We start from the raw sequence: 23,130 nt of genomic DNA on the forward strand, positions 1-23,130 counted from the left end.
CCCTTTTATTCGGATTGCCTGCTGCTGCTAAGCAGATTGCCTGCTGCTTTCTGTTCCGTGTTGTCTATGTGAGGCACTGTGCTAAGCTTGTGGATGCACATGTGACTGAGTCCTCAAAGAACCCAAGAGATAGGAGAACCAGGCACTCAATGAGTAGATGCAATAGGTTGTCCCAGACACTGTTACATGTTTGTTCAGGGTATAGATGGGGCTGTAAAGAATGAAAGGTCACTTCCATCTGTGAAGGAGGGTGTTTGTAAAATGTTTAAAGCCCAAGGTAGCTGAGATGTGGGTCTCCAAGGGGACACTGGAAGGAGAAGACAAAAGATCAGTTCATTCCTCTTTTCTTTCCTTAGAACACTCACAGAACCTAAATCTCCTAAAATCTTTTCTCTCCCTTTCTCAACTCTCTTTTGCCTGAAAATCATAGCTTTTCCTAAACTTGATGTTTCACTTTCTTGCTCTGTAGCTAGTGGAAAGGGTGAAAAAAAAAAAAAACAGGACTGTGAACAAAACAGGCTATGCCTTATTTTGCTTCTCCCAAATATAAGCATGATCTTGTTTCCTCTACACCCAGCAAAGGACAGTCAATGTCTTGTAGGTTTCTGTGTTTTCCCTTAATAAAGCAACACTCTAGAAATGTTGTTTTATTTGATGCTCGACTACCAATTAAGAAACATGGCAGCAATAACAGCAATAACAAAAAGCAGTTGGTGTGAAGTTTAGGAAGAGAAGACAGCAAACCAACAACAACAGAATGCATTATGAAGTAATTTGTACCTACACTCTTGGCTGTGAAAAGTTGGAAATCATTTTTGCTAGAAACTAAGGGAAAAAATTAGTGGTCTAAATGCTGTGTAAAGGAAGGGAACTTCCTATTGAGAAACACAAGCCACTCTTGTTCTTCCTTTTTAAAAACAAAACAGGCTAGGCACAGCGGCTCACGCCTGTAATCCCACACTCTGGAAGGTCAAGGGGCGGGGGGTGGATCACCTGAGGTAGGAGTTTGAGACCAGCCTGGCCAACATGGTGAAACCCCGTCTCTACTAAAAATACAAAAATTAGCCGGGTGTGTGGTGGCGGGCGCCTGTAGTCCCAGCTACTCAGGAGGCTGAGGCAGGAGAATCGCTTGGACCTGGGAGAGGGAGGTTGCAGTGAGCTGAGATGGCACTACTGCACTCTAGCCTGGGTGACCGAGTGAGACTCTGTCTCTAAATAAATAAATACATACATACAAAACAAAACTTGGCTAAATGATTATTCAGTTACAAAAGTTAGAAACCTTGGTATTATCTCTGATTCTCCTTACTCCCTCCTCATTTAATTCCATTGCTTAGTGAGTTTTAAAATCTTATCTCCAAAATGTTTCTCAATAAATATACAGAATAGTATCTTTCCTATTCTTCATCCATGCTGTCATTGTCCAAACTGAAACTCTCTATTGCTTGATTAGCTTTTTAAAATTCTCTTTGTCTTCTTATCTCATCTTGCTCCTCTCCATTTTGTCCTCAATTTTGCTGCCAGAATGGTCTTTCAAAAATCATGTCTTTAGTTTAATATTTATTGATATTCTGAATGGCGGGATGAATCTGTCCCAGCTCCTGTCCTTGATGAGTTTTTGATGTTTTATGGTTAACATTGACTCTACCTTTCAGTTCTGAGTCTAATCCTCTTTTTCTGCTATGCATCAGCTGCCACATCAGTTCCACAAGATGCCAGTCACTGAGGAATGTAGGAACTACAGCCGATGTGTCTCCACCATGTGTCACTTTAGCTAATTATTTAAAGAATGTAGTTTGACACTTTGTGTAGAATGTAGAAAAAGTGCTGTGGAAATGGACATGGTTTTATGAGTCAAGAATTGCACTTGATCCTGGCTTTCCCTGATGACCTGTGTTTTGACATTTGAAGCTAAGTAAAGCCTGCTGATGCCTGGTGACCCTGATGAAAGTTAAAACTGATTTAGAAGTTGATGATATTGCCTGTGTCATGTCCAAGACATTTATTTACTACACTTAATCTTAGCCAAATGACTGAGAAGTGATCAAGACATTTATACATAAACAATGCAGATATAGCTTGCTGCTGTGGTGAAATGGATCTGGCATGCAAAGACCTAGATTCTAATTCTGGTTCTGCTGTTTACTAGTTGTGTGACTTTTGGCAAGCCACTAAATAACTTTGTGTTCTAGTGTCCTCATATTTAAAACGGGTGTGCTAGTACAAATCTTGAAGGATTGTTGAGGGGAATAAAGGAAACAATGTACTGATGGGAGTTTAGCACAATCCTTGAAACTTTTTGGTCAGTTTCAATAGAACACATAATTCAGATCAAACAATAATTATTAAGCACCTTCTGTGTGCCAAGAACTGGGCTAGTTTCTAGGGCTACAAAGATAAGGCCTGGTTCCTGCTGTTAAGAAGCTAATGGAGGGATACTAATGAACACTATGTAAATTTTTTAACTCAATCTGAGTCATGATGTTTCAAGATCCCCACAGTTTGCTTATCCCAAAAGACATCCGCAACATGAGCTATTCTGCTGATCAGTCTGGAACATCAAGTTTCTATAGGAAGTGTATATAGTGTGTTTCTTTTTTTATTTTTTTTTTGAGATGGAGTCTCGCTCTGTCACCCAGGCTGGAGTGCAGTGGTGCAGTCTCGGCTCACTGCAAGCTCCGCCTCCCGGGTTCACGCCATTCTCCTGCCTCAGCCTCTCTGAGTAGCTGGGACTACAGGCGCCCGCCACCACGCCCGGCTAATTTTTTGTATTTTTAGTAGAGACGGGGTTTCACCGTGGTCTCCATCTTCTGACCTCGTGATCCGCCCGCCTCGGCCTCCCAAAGTGCTGGGATTACAAGCGTGAGCCACCGCGCCCAGCCTTTTTTTTTTTTTTTTTTTTTTGAGACAGGGTCTTGATCTATTGCCTTGCCTAGGCTGGAGTGCAGTGGCGTGATCTCTGCTTACTGTATCCTTGACCTCCTGGGCTCAAGCAATTCTCCTGCCTCAGCCCCCTAAGTAGCTAGTACTACAGGCATGCCCCACCACAACCTCACTAATTTTTAAATTTTTTGTAGAGACAGGCTCTCACTTTGTTGTCCAGGCTGTTCTTTGTTGCCCAGGAGTTTCACTTTGTTGCCCAGGCTGGTCTGTAACTCCTGGGCTCAAGCTGTCCTCCCACCTTGGATTCCCAAAGTGCTGGGATTACAGGCATGAGCCACTGAGCCTGGCCTGGCTTTCTTGAAGATGCCAAATGTCTACCTTATTCCCAGAAACTTTTATTAAATTGTAATCTATAGAAAAGAGGCTATCCCAAGGAAAAGAAAGGAAAGGAGAAACAGGATGCTCATTTTTTTTGGCTGCTATCCCTTTCAGATATATTCTTATTTACTTCTTTTTCAAATTTCTTGTAGAGACAGTGTCTCACTCTGGCATCCAACTCAGGCTGGAGTGCCGTGACGTGATCTTGGCTCACTGCAGTCTTGACCTCATGGGTCAAGCAATCCTCCTGCCTCAGCTTCCTGAGTAGGCAGGACTACAGATGTGTGCCACCATAGCCAACAAATTTTTTTAATTTTAAATTTTATTTTTTTTGTAGAGATGGGGTCCCGCTATGTTGCCCAGGCTGGTCCCAAACTCCTGGCCTGAATCGATTCTCCCACTTCAGCTTCCCAAAACACTGGGATTACAGGTGTCAGCCACCAAGCCTGGCCCACACCACATTTCTTTGGGAAAATTCTAAGAACTAATATTTATTTATTTATTTATTTATTTATTTCTCCTGTTGCCTGTATAACTGCAGAATAAGAGCTAATATTAATTGAGTGCTTACTATCTACCAGGCTCTGTTCTAAGCTCTTTACCCATAGGAGCTCATTTAATCCTTGAAACAACCTTTGTAGACAGCTACTATTGTTACTCACATTTTAAAGAAGGGGACACCGAGGCATAGAGAAGTTAGCAAACTTGCCTAAGGCCATATGGCTACTAAGTGATGAATCTGGATATTAAAACCCTGGTACTATGGCACCAGGATCCACATTCTTAACTACTAAGCTTTGAGCCTCTCCTCAACTAGAAATAGAAACTCAGCTCAGCACAATGGCTCACACCTGTAATCCTAACACTTTGGGAGGCCGAGGTGGGTGAATCACCTGAGGTCAGGAGTTTGAGACCAGCCTGGCCAGCATGGTGAAGCCTCGTCTCTACTAAAAATACAAAAGTTAGCCAGGCATGGTGGCTCGCGCCTGTAATCCCAGCTACTTGGGAGGCTGAGGCAAGAGAATCACTTGAACCCGGGAAGTGGAGGTTGCGGTGAGCTGAGATTGCGCCACTGCTCTCCAGCCTGGGCGATAAGAGTGAAACTCCGTCTCAAAAAAAAAAACAAAAACAAAAACAGAAACTCATTCATTTCTTTTTTTTTTTTTTTTTTTTTAGACGGAGTCTTGCTCTGTCGCCCAGGCTGGAGTGCAATGGTGCAATCTCGGCTCACTGCAAGCTCCGCCTCCCGGGTTCACGCCATTCTCCTGCCTCAGCCTCTCCGAGTAGCTGGGACTACAGGCGCCCGCCACCACGCCCGGCTAATTTTTTGTATTTTTAGTAGAGACGGGGTTTCACCGTGGTCTCGATCTCCTGACCTCGTGATCCGCCCGCCTCGGCCTCCCAAAGTGCTGGGATTACAAGCGTGAGCCACCGCGCCCGGCCTCAAACTCATTCATTTCTATACCATCTAACTACTGACCCACTGGCATCTGAACCCATACTCTCTGCTCTTCCTTCTTGTTACTTTGGATAAAGTGTCTCTGCTACTATCAAAAGTCAACCTTTGCACTTGGGCTTGGGGTCTCAGTCTTTTCCTTTCTTTCTTTTTTTTTGTGTTTTTTCCAGTGTTTTGCCAACACAAAAAGAGATCTCAATCTTATAAAGGGCTTCACTGCTGCTATCTCTATTTTCTCTAGGATGTCCCCAGTTTTTCCCTCTCTTGAAAATCAGCAAAATAATATTCTCTAGTGTCTTCAATCTAAATAATAATTTAAAAAAAGGACAAAGAAAGCCCTTCCCTTGACCACACCTCCGTTTCCAGCTAGTGCCTCATCTTTTAGTTTCCTTTTTAGCTCTCTCTTGATATTTGCACGGCTGACTTTTTCTTATCCTCCATATCTAAGTTTAAAGCCACTTCCTAAGAGGCCTGCCCTAACCACCCAGTATAAATTAGCTACCCATTGACTTCCTATTAAAATAATTTATTAAATTATTTGCAGTGTTAATCAGTATTGGATATTTTTCTTGTTTGCTTGTTTAGTGTTTGCTTTCATCACAGAATTCAAGCTCTGAGAGAGCTTATTCACTGCTGTATTCCCAGGACCTCCAACAGTGCCTAGATATATTAGGTGTTCAATAAATCCTTTTTTTTTTTGTGAGGTAGAATCTGGCTCTGTCACCCAGGCTGGAGTGCAGTGATGCAATCTCGGCTCCGAGGTTCAAGTGATTCTTGTGCCTCAGCTAGGACTACAGGGTGCGCTGCCACGCCCGGATAATTTTTGTGTATTTAGTAGAGATGGGGTTTCACCATGTTGGCCAGGCTGGTCTCGAACGCCTGACCTCAAGTGATCTGCCTGCCTCGGCCACCGAAAGTGCTGGGATTACAGGCGCAAGCCACCGCGCCCGGCCAATAAATACTTAAATTGCCCTTGTAGGCTGTTAGTGATCTATCCCTACTTCTTTGACCTTATCTGCCACCACTTTCTCCCTGGCTCACTGCTCCACGCACACTGACCTCCTTGTTGATCCCTCAAGATGCCACGCTCACTCCTAACATTTGGTCTTTGCATTTGCTATTCCTTCGTCTTGGAAGGCTCTTCCACCAGGCTCCCTCCTTCACTTTCTTCAGGTCTTTCCTCAAAAGTTACCTTTTCATTCAGGCCTTCCCTGTTTGGGAATTTAAAATAGCAGTCCCAGCGCTCTCTCCTTCCTTGCTTATGTTTTTCTCCATAGCATTTATGATTTTTTTAATGTACGATATAATTTACTATTTATTTTACCATTCCCCTCACCTGTCATGAAGGCTCTGTTGTACCCCAGTGCCTAGAAGAATGCCTAGTACAAAACAGCGAATATTTATTAAATGAATGGATTTGTGGAATGAATGCATAAATGAATATCAGATATGAAATCTTTTGGAAGTGGAAGGTATCATGGCCAGTAAAATTATTTATTAATATGTTCATAATCTTTTTTCTTTACTCTAATCCCATGACAGATTATAAATAATCTTAATAGCAGTATTCACGTTTGCATTCTCGTATCCCTGGCATGGAGTCCTACACACAATAGGCGCCCTAAGAAAGCGTGTTTGACTTGATCGCTGGAGCATCTGCCGGCGCCGCCCAGGACCCGCCCAGGATCCGCCCCGCCCCCTGCGGCCCCGCCCCCCGCATGCTGATTGCCATATAGGCGAGTGACGTCAGGCCGTTTGTTGTCATTGGCGGCTCCCAAGATGGCGTCCATCATGGAAGGGCCGCTGAGCAAATGGACTAACGTGATGAAGGGCTGGCAGTACCGTTGGTTCGTGCTGGACTACAATGCAGGACTGCTCTCCTACTACACGGTGAGTCCTTGCAGGGCACAGCTCCAGGCGCCTCGGGGCCGCGTTTCCTGGGTGGAGGTGGGGGACCGGGGTTTTAGGTGGCTGAGTTGAGGTTGCTAGTCTGGGGGCCGCCGTACGAGAGGGTTCCCTTGTTGGGGAGGGTTTTACGTCTCGGATAGCCAATGAGGGTGAGGGAGAGAGGGGCGCAGCCAATAAATAGAAACTAGCTGTCTGATTTATGGGTTGGGGGTGAGCCAAGTTTCTTTTTTAGGGTCCGCTATTAAGCGGTAGTGGGGTCCGGCATGGTTGTGAGCGGGTAAGGGTGATCGTAGTCATGGCTTAAAAGGTCCAGTCGTGCGGTTCATGCTGTCTTCATATGTTGTCATGGACTTTACACTGTCCCACCAAGGCCCCGTAGCCGGCCGCACCCCTTAGCTTCCCTCCAGAGATTGAAAAGCTCTGCTTCCTCGGAGGAGTGGCCAGAGGAGCCGGGACAGGTCCAAAAGTGACCAGCTCTTGGGCAACACCAGGGAGTCCGAAATCCCTCCACTCGGTTCAGGTTGTGTGTCTCATTCAAGGGACGCACCCTTCTATTTAGCGGGAGGCGAGCTCAAACGACGCCTTAACTTTTGAGAGCCGAGGATTTCCTACACGCGAGACTCTTGTCAGCGAAGAGAGACAAGTGATAGTGCAGTGTCCCCTTACAGTTATATTCTGGGTTCAGGGCTTCACTGTTGTTAACATGAGTTGGTGGCCGTGGACAAGTAGATGAATTGCTATGAATCTTACGTGGTTTTGTGTGTGTGTGTGTGTGTGTATGGTTTTTTTTTGAGACGGAGTCTCTCCCTGTCGCCCTCGCTGGCGTGCAGTGGCATCATCTCGGCTCACTGCAACTTCCGCCTCTCGGGTTCAAGCGATTCTCCTGCCTCTGGCCTCCCTAGTAGCTGGCATCACAGGCATGCGCCACCACACCCTGCTAATTCTTGTATTTTTAGTAGAGACGGGGTTTCACCATGTTGGCCAGGCTGGTCTTGAACTCCTGACCTCAGGTGATCCACCCGCCTCGGCCTCCCAAAGTGCTGGGATTACAGACGAGCCACCGTGTCCGGCCTTGAATCTTATGGGTTTTTTTGTTTTGTTTTGTTTTGTTTTGTTTTGTTTTGTTTTGTTTTGTTTTGTTTTCAGACGGAGTCTCGCTCTGTCACCCAGGCTGGAGTGCAGTGGCGCAGTCTCGGCTCACTGCAAGCTCCGCCTCCCGGGTTCACGCCATTCTCCTGCCTCAGCCTCTCCGAGTAGCTGGGACTACAGGCGCCCGCCACCACGCCGGCTAATTTTTTGTATTTTTAGTAGAGACGGGGTTTCACCGTGGTCTCGATCTCCTGACCTCGTGATCCGCCCGCCTCGGCCTCCCAAAGTGCTGGGATTACAAGCGTGAGCCACCGCGCCCGGCGGAATCTTATGTTTTGACTATCCCCTCCACCCTCATCGCATTCGATATGGAGAGTAGTTGGTATTAGGGAGATAACTTACTTAGAAAGGTACTTTCTCTGAATGGTGTATAGTTGGCGATAGCCGATATGCGGGAAGAAAATACTTAAGAGGACAAAACAGAATGCCCAGAAAGCTTTAGAAAATAATAGAAGACAGAAAGAAAAACATGATTATGGAAGAAGGATTAAGGTTGATGAGAGAAAGGGGACACTGAATTTATTTGTTCATTTAAAAAATAGCATTGAGCTGTTATGTGCGTTTTCATGCCAGCAAGAATAGACAGTAAAAAAGACATTCACTGTTCCTCTTCTCTGGAGCTTATATACTAGCTTGGTGAGTCCTTTAATTCATTTCACTCCTAATAACTCTGCAAGGTGGTTATTCATTATCTCCATTTAATGTCCCCAGTTACAGTTTTGAAATCTGAGGCTCCAGGCTTTTAAAGCAATTTGCTCAACATCACATAGCACTAAGTGATGGAATCAGGATGCCAAATTATTGACTTTTTCTACTAAACTTCACTTTCACTACAGGAAGGAGAAAAGTGTAAGTTGTGAGTTACTAAAGGCAAGCTTGCAAGAGTAAAAGTATTACTTTCATCATCCTTCAACTATCAGCTTTCTTTCTCTACATAGTTTTTAAAGGGAAAAAGACTAAACCTTAATGAGTCTTAAACACATTGTTCAAGATTGTCTTTAGGTAGGCATGAAAGAGAGGCAACTGAATATTATATCCTGAAAACTCTGGAATTATGAAAGCCATGGCTTAGATAAAGGAAAAGTAATATTGGGTTTAAGTAGATGTGATAATCAGAAAATCCCATAAACTCTATTCAAGATAGAGTGATTTCAGTGAGTGACACTATGCAGTTGAGTTACTTTACAAATCCCAAATTTGTGTGGATCTGAATCTAGGACCATACTGGAGAGGCCCCCAGCTGAGGTTCTTGGGAATGCCTAGCCCAGAAAGAATCTTCCTTTTTCCTGTTTTTTCTTCCTTTCATGTATCCTTTTTCTGCTTTGTTGCCCTTTTAGTTTTTGAATACTTGGACAAATATCTCCTTTCTTACTGGCTAAATATAGGGTTTAAAAAAATACTTTTTTTCCCCCTCAATACTTATCCTTCTTTTTGAGACTAGATTCCCTAAAATATTATCCTTGCCAGAGGAAGGAAGTATCATATTTCTCACTAACGGCTGTTTAGAAGATTTTTTTTCTTTTCTAGTTCCTTGATATTAAAGTATTTGCTTACAGAGAAACAACAGACAATTGTTGTACCATCTTGTGAAAATAAAATGATACCCAATCTCAAATTAGAGGAGGTCTAGTGAAGAGGGGAAAAGGATAGATATTTACTTAAAAGGGAAGGTAGGAGACACATTGGATATTGGCAATGAATTCTACACACATGACATTATTTCAGTCCATTCGGATTCTGAAGGATTTGAAGGTACATATTAATGATTTGCATGTGGCTAATAACTTGGAGCTACATCTTCCAGGAAGAATATCTGAATTAGTTGTGTTGCCTTCCAAGCAAGGCAGTGAATAGCATAACTTTGTTTCTTGTTTCCAAAATCGCTTGGCCTGTAGTGGGTCTCTGTGCTTATTAATATATTCTAGGGTGGTCCTGAAAACCCTGAACTAAACTAAAGTGACCTTGCTTTAGAGTTGGCCTTACTGAGAATTCTTCTCGAGGAAATCTCAGGATTGGGTTAGGATCATTGTGATTGCTGTGAACTGAATAGATTTACACAAGCCTCACCTTAGTTGAATTTTTATTAGATGAAATGGCCAGAGAGAACTAACGATATAAATTTGGGAACACTATGTGAGCAACCAATTGTTTATGTGGCTCATGATCACAAAAGAAGATATGGAAGGAAGGAAATTGGGGGAGGTATAGATCTATGAGGAATTAGAAGTTTAGAAAGTTAGAGGAGTTTGTGCCTTTTGTTAATTTATGAAAGGTTACTGAGTACCTATTGTGTGCCTGGCACTTTGTTAGGAAGTGGGATTAAAGTGGCAAATAAGATGGAAATTGTTCATGCTCTCATGGTACCTATAATATGTTGGGGGACATACCAGATAAGAGCCGTGATAGAGGAAGCACAGGGGTATACATAGGTGGGCTACTTGACTCAGTCTTGGAGGGTTAGGAAAGGTTTCCTTGGAGAAGCAGGTTTGTTTTGACTAGAATGATGAGTAGAGATTAGCCGTATGAGCAGAGAGGGAAAAGTGCTTGAGACAAAGGGAATAAAAGTTTTTTGGAGGAGACAAGAGTAAGCAGCTTGTCCGTTCTGGAGGTTGGGCTGTGAGGTAGGTAGTAGTGAGAGATGAACTGGGGAGCTAAGCAGGAGGACAGATAATGAAAGGCTTTCTTGGCAAACTATGTTAAGGAATTTGAACTTTATCCCTAGGGCAGTGGAGAGCTATTTCAGTGTTGTAAGCACTTTTTATTATTATTGAAAAATCTTTTATTATAGAAATTAAAAAAATTTATTTATTCATTTATTTTGATAAGACTGGTTAATTTTGTATTTTTGGTAGAGACGGGGTTTCACCATGTTGCTGAGGCTGGCCTCGAACTTCTGGGCTCAAGCATTCGCTTGCCTCAGCCTCCCAGAATGTTGGGATTACAGACGTGAGCCCCTGTGCCCAGCCTAGTATAGAAAATTTTTAACATTCATAAAAGTAAAGAGGACAGTAAAATGAATTCATTTCATTCAGCTTATACAAGTATCAGCATATGGCCAGTCTTCTTTTATTAGTACTCCCATTAACTCCTTCCTCCTCTATTGAATTATTTTTAGAGCAGATCCCAGACTATTATTTCTTAGTGAATATTTCAGTATGTGGCCAGGCATGGTGGCTCATGCCTGTAATCCCAGCACTTTGGGAGGCTGAGGCGGGGAGATCACGTGAGGTCAGGAATTCAAGACTAGCCTGGCCAACACTATCTCTGCTAAAAATACAAAAACTTGCCGGGGGCAGTGGCCAGTGCCAGTAATCCCAGCTACTTGGGAGGCCGAGAATTCAGCCTCTCCCTTCAAGGAGAATCACTTGAACCAGGAAGTGGAGTTTGCAGTGAGCCAAGATGGTCCCACTGCACTCCTGCCTGGGTGACAAAGCGAGACTCCGTCTCAAAAAAAAAAAAAAAAGAAAGTAAGTTAAGGTCCCTCTATTTTCAAAAGAATGTTATCAAAACGCTTTTATTACAGCTAAATAGTAGTACTTATTAATATCAAATATCCAGTCTGTTCAATTTCCTAGAATGTCGCAAACATTTCTTCCTTACCAGTTGGTTTGAGTCAGAATTCCAAAGAAGATCTGCATATAAAATTATAGAGTCTCTTTTAATCTCTAGTTCTCCCTCTTTTTTTCTTGGCCATTTATTTGTCTAAGACACCAGGTCATTTACTCTGTAGAATTTTCCGCATTTTGGATTTTGTTGGAAGCATCATTTTGGTATGTTTAAACATGTTCCTTTGTCCTCTGTATTTCCTATATAAATTGATAATTTGAGCTGAAAGCTTAATCAAATTTATTTTTTTTCTTTTGGGTAAGAATATAGGTGGAACCTATCAAATCAAGAGGCATATGATGTTAGCTTGTCTCTCTATGATGTTAAAATTGATCAGTAGGTCAGGTGAAATGTGTGTGTTTTTTTTTTTTTTTTTTTTTTTTTTTAAAGAATATGGTTGCAGAGAAGTAATCAGGAGGTCACTTTTGTTGGGATTTAGTGACTGGATGTGAGTGAAGGGAAGAGTCTGAAGACATCCAGGTTTTCAGCTTGAGCTGGTTAAATGATAAAAAGGAAGATAGGAAGAACAGATTGAGGGAGAGAAGTGGTTGCTTTGGGGCATGTTGAAATTGACATAAAGATGTGTTATAGTCTGGAGCTTAGGACAAAAATCTGGGCTGCATATCCTCTTATCAGTCAGTAAAACATAAAATAAATCTGGGCTGCAGGTAAATATTAGTTTTTCACATATGGAGAGTTGAGAGAGTGAGTAGAACAGAGATCTTTGGATAGGACTCTGGAAAATACCACTGGATTTAGTTATCTATTGCGTTATGACAGATTACTCCAAAACGTAGCAATTTAAAACAACAGTTTGTTACCTCATAGTTTCCGTGGGTCAGAACTTTGAGTTCTGGCTCAGGGTCTCTTATGAAGTTGTAGTCAATATATTAGCCAGTGCTGCAGTCATCTGAAAGGCTTGACTGGAGCAGGAGGATCAGCTTCCACATGACTCACATGGCTGTTGTCAGAAAGCCTCAGTTCATTGCTGGCTGTTGGAAGGTGGCCTCATTCCTCACCAGGTAGCCTCTCCATTGAGCTGCTGAAGTGTCATCATGACAGAGCAGCTGGCTGTGATCCAAGTGAGAGCAAAGAGGAAGCCTCAATCCCTTTTATGACCTAGTCAGAGACCACCATTTCTGCCTTATTCTGTTCATTAGAAACAAGCCATTAAATTCCACTCATGCTCCTGGGGATGGGAATTTCAGACATGAGGAGGGAAATTAGGCTTTATCTTTTGAAAAGAATTTGTGGACAAATTTTAAACTACCACAATCACAATTTAAGGGATTGGCAGAGGAAAAAAGCTCACACAGGAGAGTGAAAAGGGATGCCAGAGATGTAAGAGAAAAACTAGAAGAATGTGGCAGTCATGGATGGCAAGGTGGAAGTAGTAAATTGGCCTGAATACTGCTGAAAGGATTAAATAGATGAGATCTAAAGCATATCCATTGGATTGATGAACATCATTGATGTTCCTAGGGAGAGCAGTTTCCATGGCGTGGTAGGTATGGAATGCAGGTTGGAATGGCTTGAAGAGTAAAGAGGAGGCAGGAAGTATATGAAGTGAATGGAGGTTATTCAAGATGTTTCATTGTAGAAAGGGCAAAGAGGACATGGAATGTGGAATGGAGGGGAACAGTTTCTAAAATAGGAATATGCTTAAATGGTGTAGGGATGGGAAGCAAGGTCCATGTTAAAAATGAGGATACAGTCAGGACACAAGGAATATAGTAAAGATTTAGGACAATGACACTGGGAACTGGAAAAAGGAATAGCTAAATATGATTTGTTTAGTTATTACCCACAAATGTTTAACCCTCTTTCTTGATTTGTATTGCTTTTGGAGAGAGGGTTAGAAACTGAATTAGTAAGTTACCTGGGCTACTCAAGATATTCCTTGTAAAAGGAGTCATTAGAGAAATCATATGTTCTTTGCTGTTACACACTGTCTGGAAGAGACTTGTAATGACTTTGCATTTTAAAACCACTGCTAGTCAAAACACATTTAAGTGTTATTTGGCAGTCTTTAGCAATGTTTAGTAGATGATAAAAAAAAACTACCATCTAATTATTGGATTTTAGATTTTTGAATAGCTTAAATGTATATATTTCTCTTGCAAACATGTTAAAGTAGTCCCAGATTCTCCTAGAAAGATACCAGCACCACTCCCATCAAATATTTAAAAGCAAATTTATTCTTTTCTAAGTAAATCATTCTGGAATATATCAAATATGATATTTATTGAGCTTATATATGGTACTTTTTTTTTTTTTTTGACGGAGTCTCGCTCTGTCACCCAGGCTGGAGTGCAGTGGCGCAATCTCCACTCACTGCCACCTCCACCTCCTGGGTTGAAGCAATTCTCCTGTCTCAGCCACCCGAGTAGCTGGGATTAAGGCGCCCACCGCCACGCCTGGCTAATTTTTGTATTTTTAGTAGAGACGAGGTTTCACCATGTTGATGAGGCTGATCTTGAACTCCTGACTTCAGATGATCCACCTGCCTCAGCCTCTCAAAGTGCTGAGATTACAGGTGTGAGCCACCTCGCCTGGCTATATGTTACATTTTAATAGTCCAAATCTAATAGAGTAGCTTTAGAATTATAAAAGGAACAAAAGAAAAATTGTATCTAAATCTAAATGGGCCGGGTGCAGTAGCTTATGCCTGTAATCCCCCAGCACTTTGGGAGGTCAAGGCGGGTGGATCACTTGAGGTCAGGAGTTCAAGACAAGCCTGACCAACATGGCGAAACCCCGTCTCTACTAAAAATACAAAAATTAGCCGGGCGTGGTGGTGCACCTCTGTAATCCCAGCTACTTGGGAGGCTGAGGCAGGAGAATCGCTTGAACCTGGAAGGCAGAACCCGTGAGCTGAGATCGTGCCACTGCACTCTAGCGTGGGTGACAGAGTGAGACTCTGTCTCAAAAAAAAAAAAAAAAAAAAAAAAATCTAAACACCCTGAAAAGACATAAAGAAACTCCCTAAGATAGTGAGTAGTATCAGTGGGAAGAATTATTTGGAAATTTTTTCTTTTACTTTCCTTGAATACTTTAGACAGTCTTGATTTTTCCCTTTTCTAAAACTCCTGAGCCTTGCTCATGTAATTCTTCTGGGCATTAATCATTTTACAACTGCTACAATTAACTAAACGTATCTCTAGTACATTCTTTATCTGTACAGCAAGCTTGTAAACTCCTTGATGGCAGTACTGAACATTATAATAATCTTCAAGCCCGACAATGAGGCATATTATTCTCCTTGTGAATAGAATATGAATGGCCCTTCTAATTCGAATTATAGGTGAGTGAGGCAGAAGGCTGTTTGGAATTCTTGTTTACACAGCCTTGTAAGTTTTACAGAATATACTAATAGCAAATATGTATGTTTCCACAGTTTGTGTAAAACCTGATTGAGTTTATAGTAACAACAGAGGTTTTTTGTTTAGTCATCCAGAGCCTGTGGAACTGTGTGCGATCTTTTGCTTCCTGTGTTGTAGCAGACAAGCAGTCAATTCTTGCTTCTGTTGCAAGCAGTTTTCTTGATGGTGATAATTTGTAGAAAGATGTAGAGTTGTTCTTAAATATGCCACTCCAAAAGTAGCAATTGTATGATTAGATTTTCTTTTTTTAATGTAATTTAATTTATTTTTAACTAATCTAGACTATACCAGTTGGAAGGATTAGATTTTCAAATAGGTAATCCCGATCAAAACTAGAACAGTGTACAAGTGATTTAGATTAAGGATTGAATTTCTTTTACTGTTTATAGAGAAATACAGACAAAGAAATGGCCACCCCAATCAGTTGTTTCCTTCTCATTTATTTAATTGTAAAGGATTATCTTCTTCTTCTTTTTTTTTTTTTAATGGGGTACTGCTCTGTCATCCAGGCTGGAGTGCAGTGGCATGATTTTGGCTCACTGCAACCTCCAGCTCCAAGACTCAAAATCCTCCCACCTCACCTCAGCCTCCTGAGTAGCTGGGACCATAGGCATGCGCCACCACACTGGCTAACTTTTTGTATTTTTGGTAGAGATGGGGTTTCACCATGTTGGCCAGGCTGGTCTCAAACTCCTGAGCTCAAGCAATCCACCCTACTCGGCCTCCCAAAGTGCTGTGATTATAACTGTGAGCCACTGCATTCAGCCCAGGATTATTTTAAAAATCGAATTTACTTGCAGAAGTTAAGTTTACATGTTACATGGGATCATATAAATGGAATTATATTCAAGGAAAATATTTCCAGGTATTCATAATTAATTTTTTTTTATTCACATGACAATGTTAAAATTATTGTAAAAGTTGATTCTCTATTTCTTGGAGTTTTGTTCCATTGAGGCCCCATTATAAGATTGTCTACTTATTTCTTGTATTTTATCTTAGTATTGTTATGGCACAGCTGGGTGAAAATACACTGGATAAAAATGTGATCTGTCGTTCTGGCAGCTATCTCTTGTCTCTCAATCCTCTTCTTTCCTCCATCACTCATAAGAGATGCCATGCTTACCAGAGACAATAGTTCATTTGGTGGGAACACTCTCAACTCCTTGTTCTCCCACCTGTTTTAATATATCTATTTTCCTCTTTATACTTGCTTTTACCTTTCCCTATCATAGTAGAAGAGGTAATCCTGTGTTCTGGATTCCATTTGCTCACAAACTTTTCGGGGATCTCAGTCTATAGATTTTCTCCTCTATCTGCTTTCTCTTCTCTCTCTATTTAACTTCTTCCTCACTACAGATTTTTCTTATTTAAGAATATTATTATTATTATTATGCAGTATAACAAACAGTTGTAATCATTTTATACAGACATTTTTAGATAGTCTGTTGCTTTTTATTCTTTTTTTTCCCCCCTACGACCAAATCTCACTCTGTCACCCAGGCTGGAGTACAGTGTGCTATCACAGCTTACTGCAGCCTCGACCTCCCAGGCTTAAGCAATCCTCCTGCCTCTGTCTTCTGAGTAGTTGGGATTGCAGGCATGTGCCACCACACGAGCTAATTTTTGTATTTTTTTTTTTTTTTGTAGAGTTAGGGTCCCACTGTGTTGCCCAGGCTAGTCTTGAACTCCTGGACTCAAGTGATACTCCTGCTTTGGCCTTCCAAAGTGCTGGGATTACAAATGTGAGCCATGACACCTGGCCATCTTTAATTTTGATGATGTCCAGTTTATCTGTTCTTCTTCTGCTGCTTATGCTTTTGGTGTCGTATCTGAGAAATCATTGCTTAATCCAAAGTCACAAAGTTTCATATCTATGTTTACTTCTAAGAGTTGTTTATTTTAGCTATATTGGGCAGGTCTGATCCATTTTTGTTGTTGGTCATGGTTTTTTTTTGTTTGTTCATTTTGAGACAAGGTCTTTCTCTGTTGTCCATCCTGGAGTGCAGTGGCACAATCATAGCTTATAGCAGCCTCAACCTCCCAGGCCAGGTGATCCTACCACCTCAGCCTCCTGAGTAGCTGGGACTACAGGCTTGTGCCACCATGTGGCTCATTTTTTTATTTGTAGAGGATGGGGTCTTGCCATGTTGCTCACACTGTTCTCCAACTCCTGGGCTGAAATGATCCTTCTGTCTCAGCTTCCCAAAGTACTGGGATTATACGTGTAAGCCACTGCACCTGGCTAGTTTTTTTTTTGTTATCGAATGAGGTAAGGGTCCAGCTTTATTCTTTTGCATGTGGATATCCAGTTATCCGAGCATCATCTGTTGGAAAGACTTCTTTCTCCGTTGAATTGTTTTGGCATTCTTGTTGGCAGTTAACTAACCATAAATGTGAAGATTTGTATTTGGACTGTCAGTTCTATTCCATTGACTTATTTGCCTGTACTTACGCCAGTACTATACTGTCTCAATTACTGTAGCTTTGTAGTAAGTTCTGAAATTGGGAAATGTAAATCCTTTAACTTTCTTTGTTCTTTTTCAAGATAGTTTTGGCTATTCTGGATCCTTTGAATTTACATATGAATTTTAGGATGGACTGGCTTTTTCATTAATGTATTAACATGTTCATCTCTCCTACTTTGAAAAATGTCTCTCCTAATTCTGGTTTTTTTTTTTTGAAAATATCATCCTAACCTGTCTTCCTCAATATACATTGTATATTGAAATCCCTGTCTCTGTTACTCCATCTTGCATTTGCTCGACAGCACTCTTTTTTACCTCCACATTTCACTGAAAATTCCAGCAGAGGTCCCAATGGGTGCTTTTTTCGCTCTTAATCTTAGCACTGTCTCTACAGTATTTGATGACACTGGTTACTCTTTTACAGCTTTAAAAATTGTTTTACTGTTCTTGAAGAGATGACATTGTACTCTTAATTATTTTTCTACCACTGTACTAATGAAGGCCTACTCTTTGGAAAGGACTATTGCAGTATTTGGAAGTCTTTGGAAAGGACTATTGCAGTATTACTCTAAATTTTTAAAAGAAGAGTCAAACTATAGTGAAAGGTCTATACAGTAGAAGGAAGGAAAGGCACACCTGAAATCCTACTTATCTGTGTTTTGGAGAATAGCTTTCCTAACAACTCTTTATGCACAAATACACATCTGTATACTTTATATAAATGGAATCATTTTATACATGATATTCTACAACTTAAAAGCATTTTAAGATTTTTCTGTGTAAGTTATTGTACCATTTTGTATTGTATTTCTTCAAGAGGCAAATGAACAAAAGATAACATTTTTTCTTCATCTTTATTTAATAAGATCTCAGTCATCTGGCTTTGGGAAATTAAAATTCCTACGCTGGCCTGGTGCAGTGGCTCGCGCCTGTAATTTCAATACTTTGGGAGGCTGAGGTGGGAGAATTGCTTGAACCCGGGAGGCGAAGGTTGCAGTGAGCTGAGATTGCGCCACTGCACCCCAGCCTGGGCGACAGAGCGAGACTCCATCTCAAAAAAAAGAAAAAGAAAAGAGAAAAAGAAAAATATCTAAATTTTTTATTATGACTTTACTATGACTTCGTGATCTGCTTCAATTTATCTTTCTTTTTTTCTTTTTTTTTTTGAGATGGAGTCTTGCTCTGTTGCCCAGGCTGGAGTGCAGTGGCGTGATCTCGGCCCACTGCAGCCTCTGCCTCCTGTGTTCCAGCAATTCTCCTGCCTCAGCCTCCTGGGTAGCTGGGATTACAGGTGCGTGCCACCATGTCCGGCTAATTTTTGTATTTTTAGTACAGACGGGGTTTCACCTTGTTGGCCAGGCTGGTCTCCTGACCTCAGGTAATCCACCCTCCTCGGCCTCCCAAAGTGCTGGGATTACAGGTGTGAGCTACCATGCCCGGCCTTAGCTTAACACTCTCTATCCACTTTAGCTTTTCTTCTGTTCCTTTGAAGTTCTTCAAACTTGTTCTTGCCTCAGGGCCTCTGAATGTTTTCTGTCTTCTTGGACAGGTCTAGCTAGCATGGTTGATTACTTCTTATACAGGTTTTCATTCATATGTCACTGCTCAGAGAAGCCTTTCTATAACAAACCATCGAAAGTAGGCCTCTCACCCTCAGTCGCTATCATAATCATCTCATTTGATTTTTCATGGCATATATTGTTATTGCTGTATTTTGTTTCTCTTGCTTATTGTCTGTTTCTGTCTTGTATGAATAGAATGTAAGTTCCATTAGAACAGAGACTTTATTTATCTTCATCATTTTATCTCCAGCATCTAGAGCAGTGCCTGGCACTTAGTGGCTTTTCAGTAAATATAGTCATGGGTCGCTTAACAATGGGGCAGGGGTGTGGGGAGATATCTTCTGAGAAATTTGTTAGATGATTTTATCATTGTGTGGATGTCATAAAGTGTGCTTACGCAAACTGAGATCATATAGTTTACTACATACGTAGTCCATGTGGTAGGCTGCAACGCTCTACAGTGTGAAACTGTATGGGCAGGCCAAAGGGAAAACTTCTTGGCCTTTGGAGGTTCGCTGAAATGCAACTGACAAAAGGCAGATTCATAGGGGAAAAGGCATACAAATTTACTAATGTGGCTCGGTGCAGTGGCTCATGACTGTAATCCCAGTGCTTTGGGAGGCTGAGGTGGGTGGATCACCTGAGATCAGGAGTTTGAGACCAGCCTGGCCAACGTGGTGAAACCCTGTCTCTACTAAAAATACAAAAATTAGCCGGGTGTGGTGGTGTGCACCTGTATTCCCAGCTACTTGGGAGGCCGAGGCAGGAGAATTGCTTGAAACTAGGAGTTGGAGGTTGCAGTGAGTCAAGACTGTGCCACTGCACTCCAGCCTGGGCGACAGAGCCATATTCCGTCTCAAAAAATATATATATTATTAATGTGCATGGGGGAGGGGAAGTTATGGAGTGATTACCCCAACCCGTAATGGAGTACAGTAATTTATATACCCTTTTTCACAGGGGATGGAGGAGATGGGGAGTGTAGACAATTCTTTTAAAGGGTACTAAATGATTACTGGGGGGAGTGAATGAATCAAGGAGACAGAAAAGTCCATCCAGGTGTAGTTGCATTTCTCAGTCTTCTTTTCTGAGATAGATAATGAGATTTCAGAAAGGGGATAGAAGGCAATTGTGGTTTTTTTGGTAAGATGCTTTTTTGGTCAGATAAGGAAATGACAGAGAGTCTCTCCCGGCACTGGGTCAGGGAGAAACAAGACAAGGTTAGAGGGACCTTGATCCTAAGGTTTATTTCTAAGGCCTTTCAATTTTCAAAAGCACCATGCCCAAGTGCCATATTTTCTGGTTTAGTCATTTTCTGCACTACAACATTACTGTACTGAATACTGTAGGCAGTTGTAATATAATGTAAATATTTGTGTATCTAAATGTATCTAAGCATAGAAAAGATACAATAAAAATATGGTATAAAAGATAAAAAATGGTACACCTGTATAGGGCACTTACCATGAATGGAGCTTGAAGGACTGGAAGTTGTTCTGATGAGTCAATGAGTGAGTGGTGAGTAAATGTTAAGGCAGGGGACATTACCATACACTACCATAGACTTTATAAATACTGTACATTTAGGTAACACTAAACTTACAAAAAAAATTTCTTCAATAAATTAACCTTAGCTTACTGTAATGCTTTACTTGATAAACTTTTAATTTTTTTTTTAACTTTTTGACTCTTTTGTATTGACACTTGGGTTTAAAACACAAGCACATTGTACAGCTGTACAAAAGTATTTTCTTTCTTTGTATCCTTATTCTATAAGCTCTTTTCTATTTATAAGTTTTCTTATTTTATGTTTTTCATTTTAAGCTTTTTCTTGTTAAAAATACAACTGCCCAGTGGGTTCTTTCTGCTCACTGCGCAAACAAAATCAATTTGTGGAGACCATGGCATTACAGTAAAGAAAGTTTAATTGACACGAGGCTGGCCTCACTCTGAGGTTAGGGATTTTTCAAAGATAGTTTGGTGTGCTGGGGCCTATGGTATGGGGAGTGCTGATTGGTTGGGTTGGAGCTGTCCTCTTATGCTGAGTTGCTTCTAGGTGAGGCCACAGGAGCAGTTGGCATGTCCATGTGGAGCCATCAGTTGTCAGACATGCAAAAAACTTGAAAAGAGATCTCAAAAAGGCCAATCTGGCTGGGCACGGTAGTGCATGCCTGTAATCTCAGCACTTTGGGAAGTAGCAGCAGGAGGATCATTGAGCCCAGGAGTTTGAGACCATCCTGGGCAACATAGTGAGACCCCATCTCTACAAAAAACTAAAAAAATTAGCCAAGCATGGTGGAGTGTACCTGTGGCCCCAGCTACTTGGAGGCTGAGGCAGGAAGATTGCTTGAGCCCAACAGGTCGAGGCTACAGTGAGCTATGATCATGCCATTGCATTCCAGCCTAGGCAACAGAGCAAGACCCTGTCTCAAAAAGAAAAAAAAAAGACCAAGCTTAGGTTCTTCAATAGTGATGTTATCTGCAGAAGTAATTGTGACCACCGGAATAATGGCTGACAATCATTTATGTCTATGCCTTAGCAGAATTCAGGCTCCTCTAATCTCCTAGCCTGGTGGTCTCTCATTAGATTTACAAAGGCAGTTGAGTTTTGGGGAAGGATTATTATCATTTAAACTATAAAAAATGTCTCCCAAAGTTAGCTTGGCTTAAGCCTAGAAATAATTGCAGCTTGAAAGCTAAAGGCAAGGGGGCGTTGGCTAGATCAGGTTTCTTCAACTGCCATAATTTTCTCACTGATAGAATTTTTGCAAAGGTGGCTTCAAGAAGTAAGATACAAACACATTAGCAGAGGTCTACATAGGCTCAGTATCATCAGTATCACTGTCTTCCACCTGTACATCTTGTCCCACTGGAAGGTCTTTAGGGCAATAACTCATATGGAGCTGTCATCTCCTGTGATAACAATGCTTTCTTCTGGAATCCCTACTGAAGGACCTGCCTGAGGCTGTTTTACAGTTAACTTTTAAATATATGTATATATACACATATATATAAATAGAAGGCATACACTTTAAAATAACAATAAAATACAGTATAGTAAATATATAAGGTAATGTACTTATCAAGTATTATGTACTGTACATAATTGTATGTGCTATATTTTATACGTCTGGCAGCACAGTAGGTTTGTTTATAACAGCATTGCCACAAACATGAGTACAACATCATTAGGCAATAAGAAATTTTCAGCTCCATTATAATCTTACAAACAGTTCTGTGAAGTAGTTGGTATTATTTCCTTTGGACAGTGAAGACATTGAAATTTAAGAGGATCACGTAGTAGTTTCTATGTGTGTGATCAAGGTCTAACTTCAAATAGAATGTTCTTTCTGGGATACACTAGATTAGTAGTGATTAGAATGATGGTAAACCTGTTATCACTGGTTTGCTGGCAGATGATAAATAATTTACGTCATTATCACAATTAAATAAACTTCTTTCTGCAGAGGCCTTTGTAAACTACAGTGATCTATTGTAATGCTAGGTTAAGCAAAGACTCTTCCTCTTATCTCAATGGAAAGCCTGTGATGGGGGGAGAAGTGGCGGGGACCAGCTACTAAAGTCTCAGAATTTGTGAGTGATGGGTTTTTTATATTTACGTGGCATAAGTATAGAAAGGCAGTGGCAAATTATCAAAGAAGATAGGGTCTACCTTGGAATTTTATCACCTGGAAGAGGAGTAAGGTTAAATTTCTGATAGGCAACATCCTCTGTGACTAGTTAAAATGAAAGTCATTTTGACTCTTCTGCCTTCATTTCTTTTTGGAAACCCATATATTTTGAAGTAAAGTTAGACTTGATTAAAAAAAATGAGAGTTTTTAGATTGCCTTTTAAAAAATACTTTTCTCTTTTTTTTTTTTTTTTTTTTTTGAGACCGAGTCTTACTCTGTCATCCAGGCTGGATCTTGGCTCACTGCAACCTCCGCCTCCTGGGTTCAAGTGATTCTACTGCCTCAGCCTCTCAAGTAGCTGGAATTACATGTGTTCGCCACCATGCCTGGCTAATTTTTTTATATTTTTAATAGAGACATGGTTTCACCATGTTGGCCAGGCTGGTCTCGAACTCCTGACCTCAGGTGATCCACCCACCTTGGCCTCCCAAAGTGCTGGGATTACAGGTGTCAGCCATCTCACCTGGCCACTTTTATCTTTATTATTAAAGTAAAATAAGGCCAGGCGAGGTAGCTAACACCTGTAACCCCAGCACTTTGGAGGCCAAAACGGGAGGATGGCTTGAGCCCAGGTGTTTGAGACCAGCCTGGGCAATGTAGGCAGACCCCTGTCTCTACAAAAAAATAAAAAATTAAAATTAACC

General features: G+C 41.3%; 1 protein-coding gene across 7 annotated transcripts in view; it reads left to right on the plus strand.

Annotated features, from left to right (window-relative positions):
• Positions 1-6,259: 6,259 nt before the first annotated feature.
• The window catches only part of OSBPL9 (oxysterol binding protein like 9), a 168,868-nt gene continuing 151,997 nt past the window's right edge, over positions 6,260-23,130 (plus strand). For 2 of the 7 annotated variants that reach the window (XM_012511289.2, XM_003258986.4), the window contains exon 1: positions 6,476-6,607. In XM_012511289.2, the coding sequence (XP_012366743.1) occupies positions 6,497-6,607 (111 nt within the window). In that variant the 5' untranslated portion in view covers positions 6,476-6,496. Of the gene's footprint in view, positions 6,608-23,130 lie in introns of all 7 variants that reach the window. The other 5 variants (XM_004089796.3, XM_003258981.4, XM_003258983.4 and 2 more) reach the window with 5 other exon arrangements.

This window comes from Nomascus leucogenys, chromosome 12, assembly GCF_006542625.1.
Source record: "Nomascus leucogenys isolate Asia chromosome 12, Asia_NLE_v1, whole genome shotgun sequence".
Lineage (NCBI taxonomy): Eukaryota > Metazoa > Chordata > Mammalia > Primates > Hylobatidae > Nomascus > Nomascus leucogenys.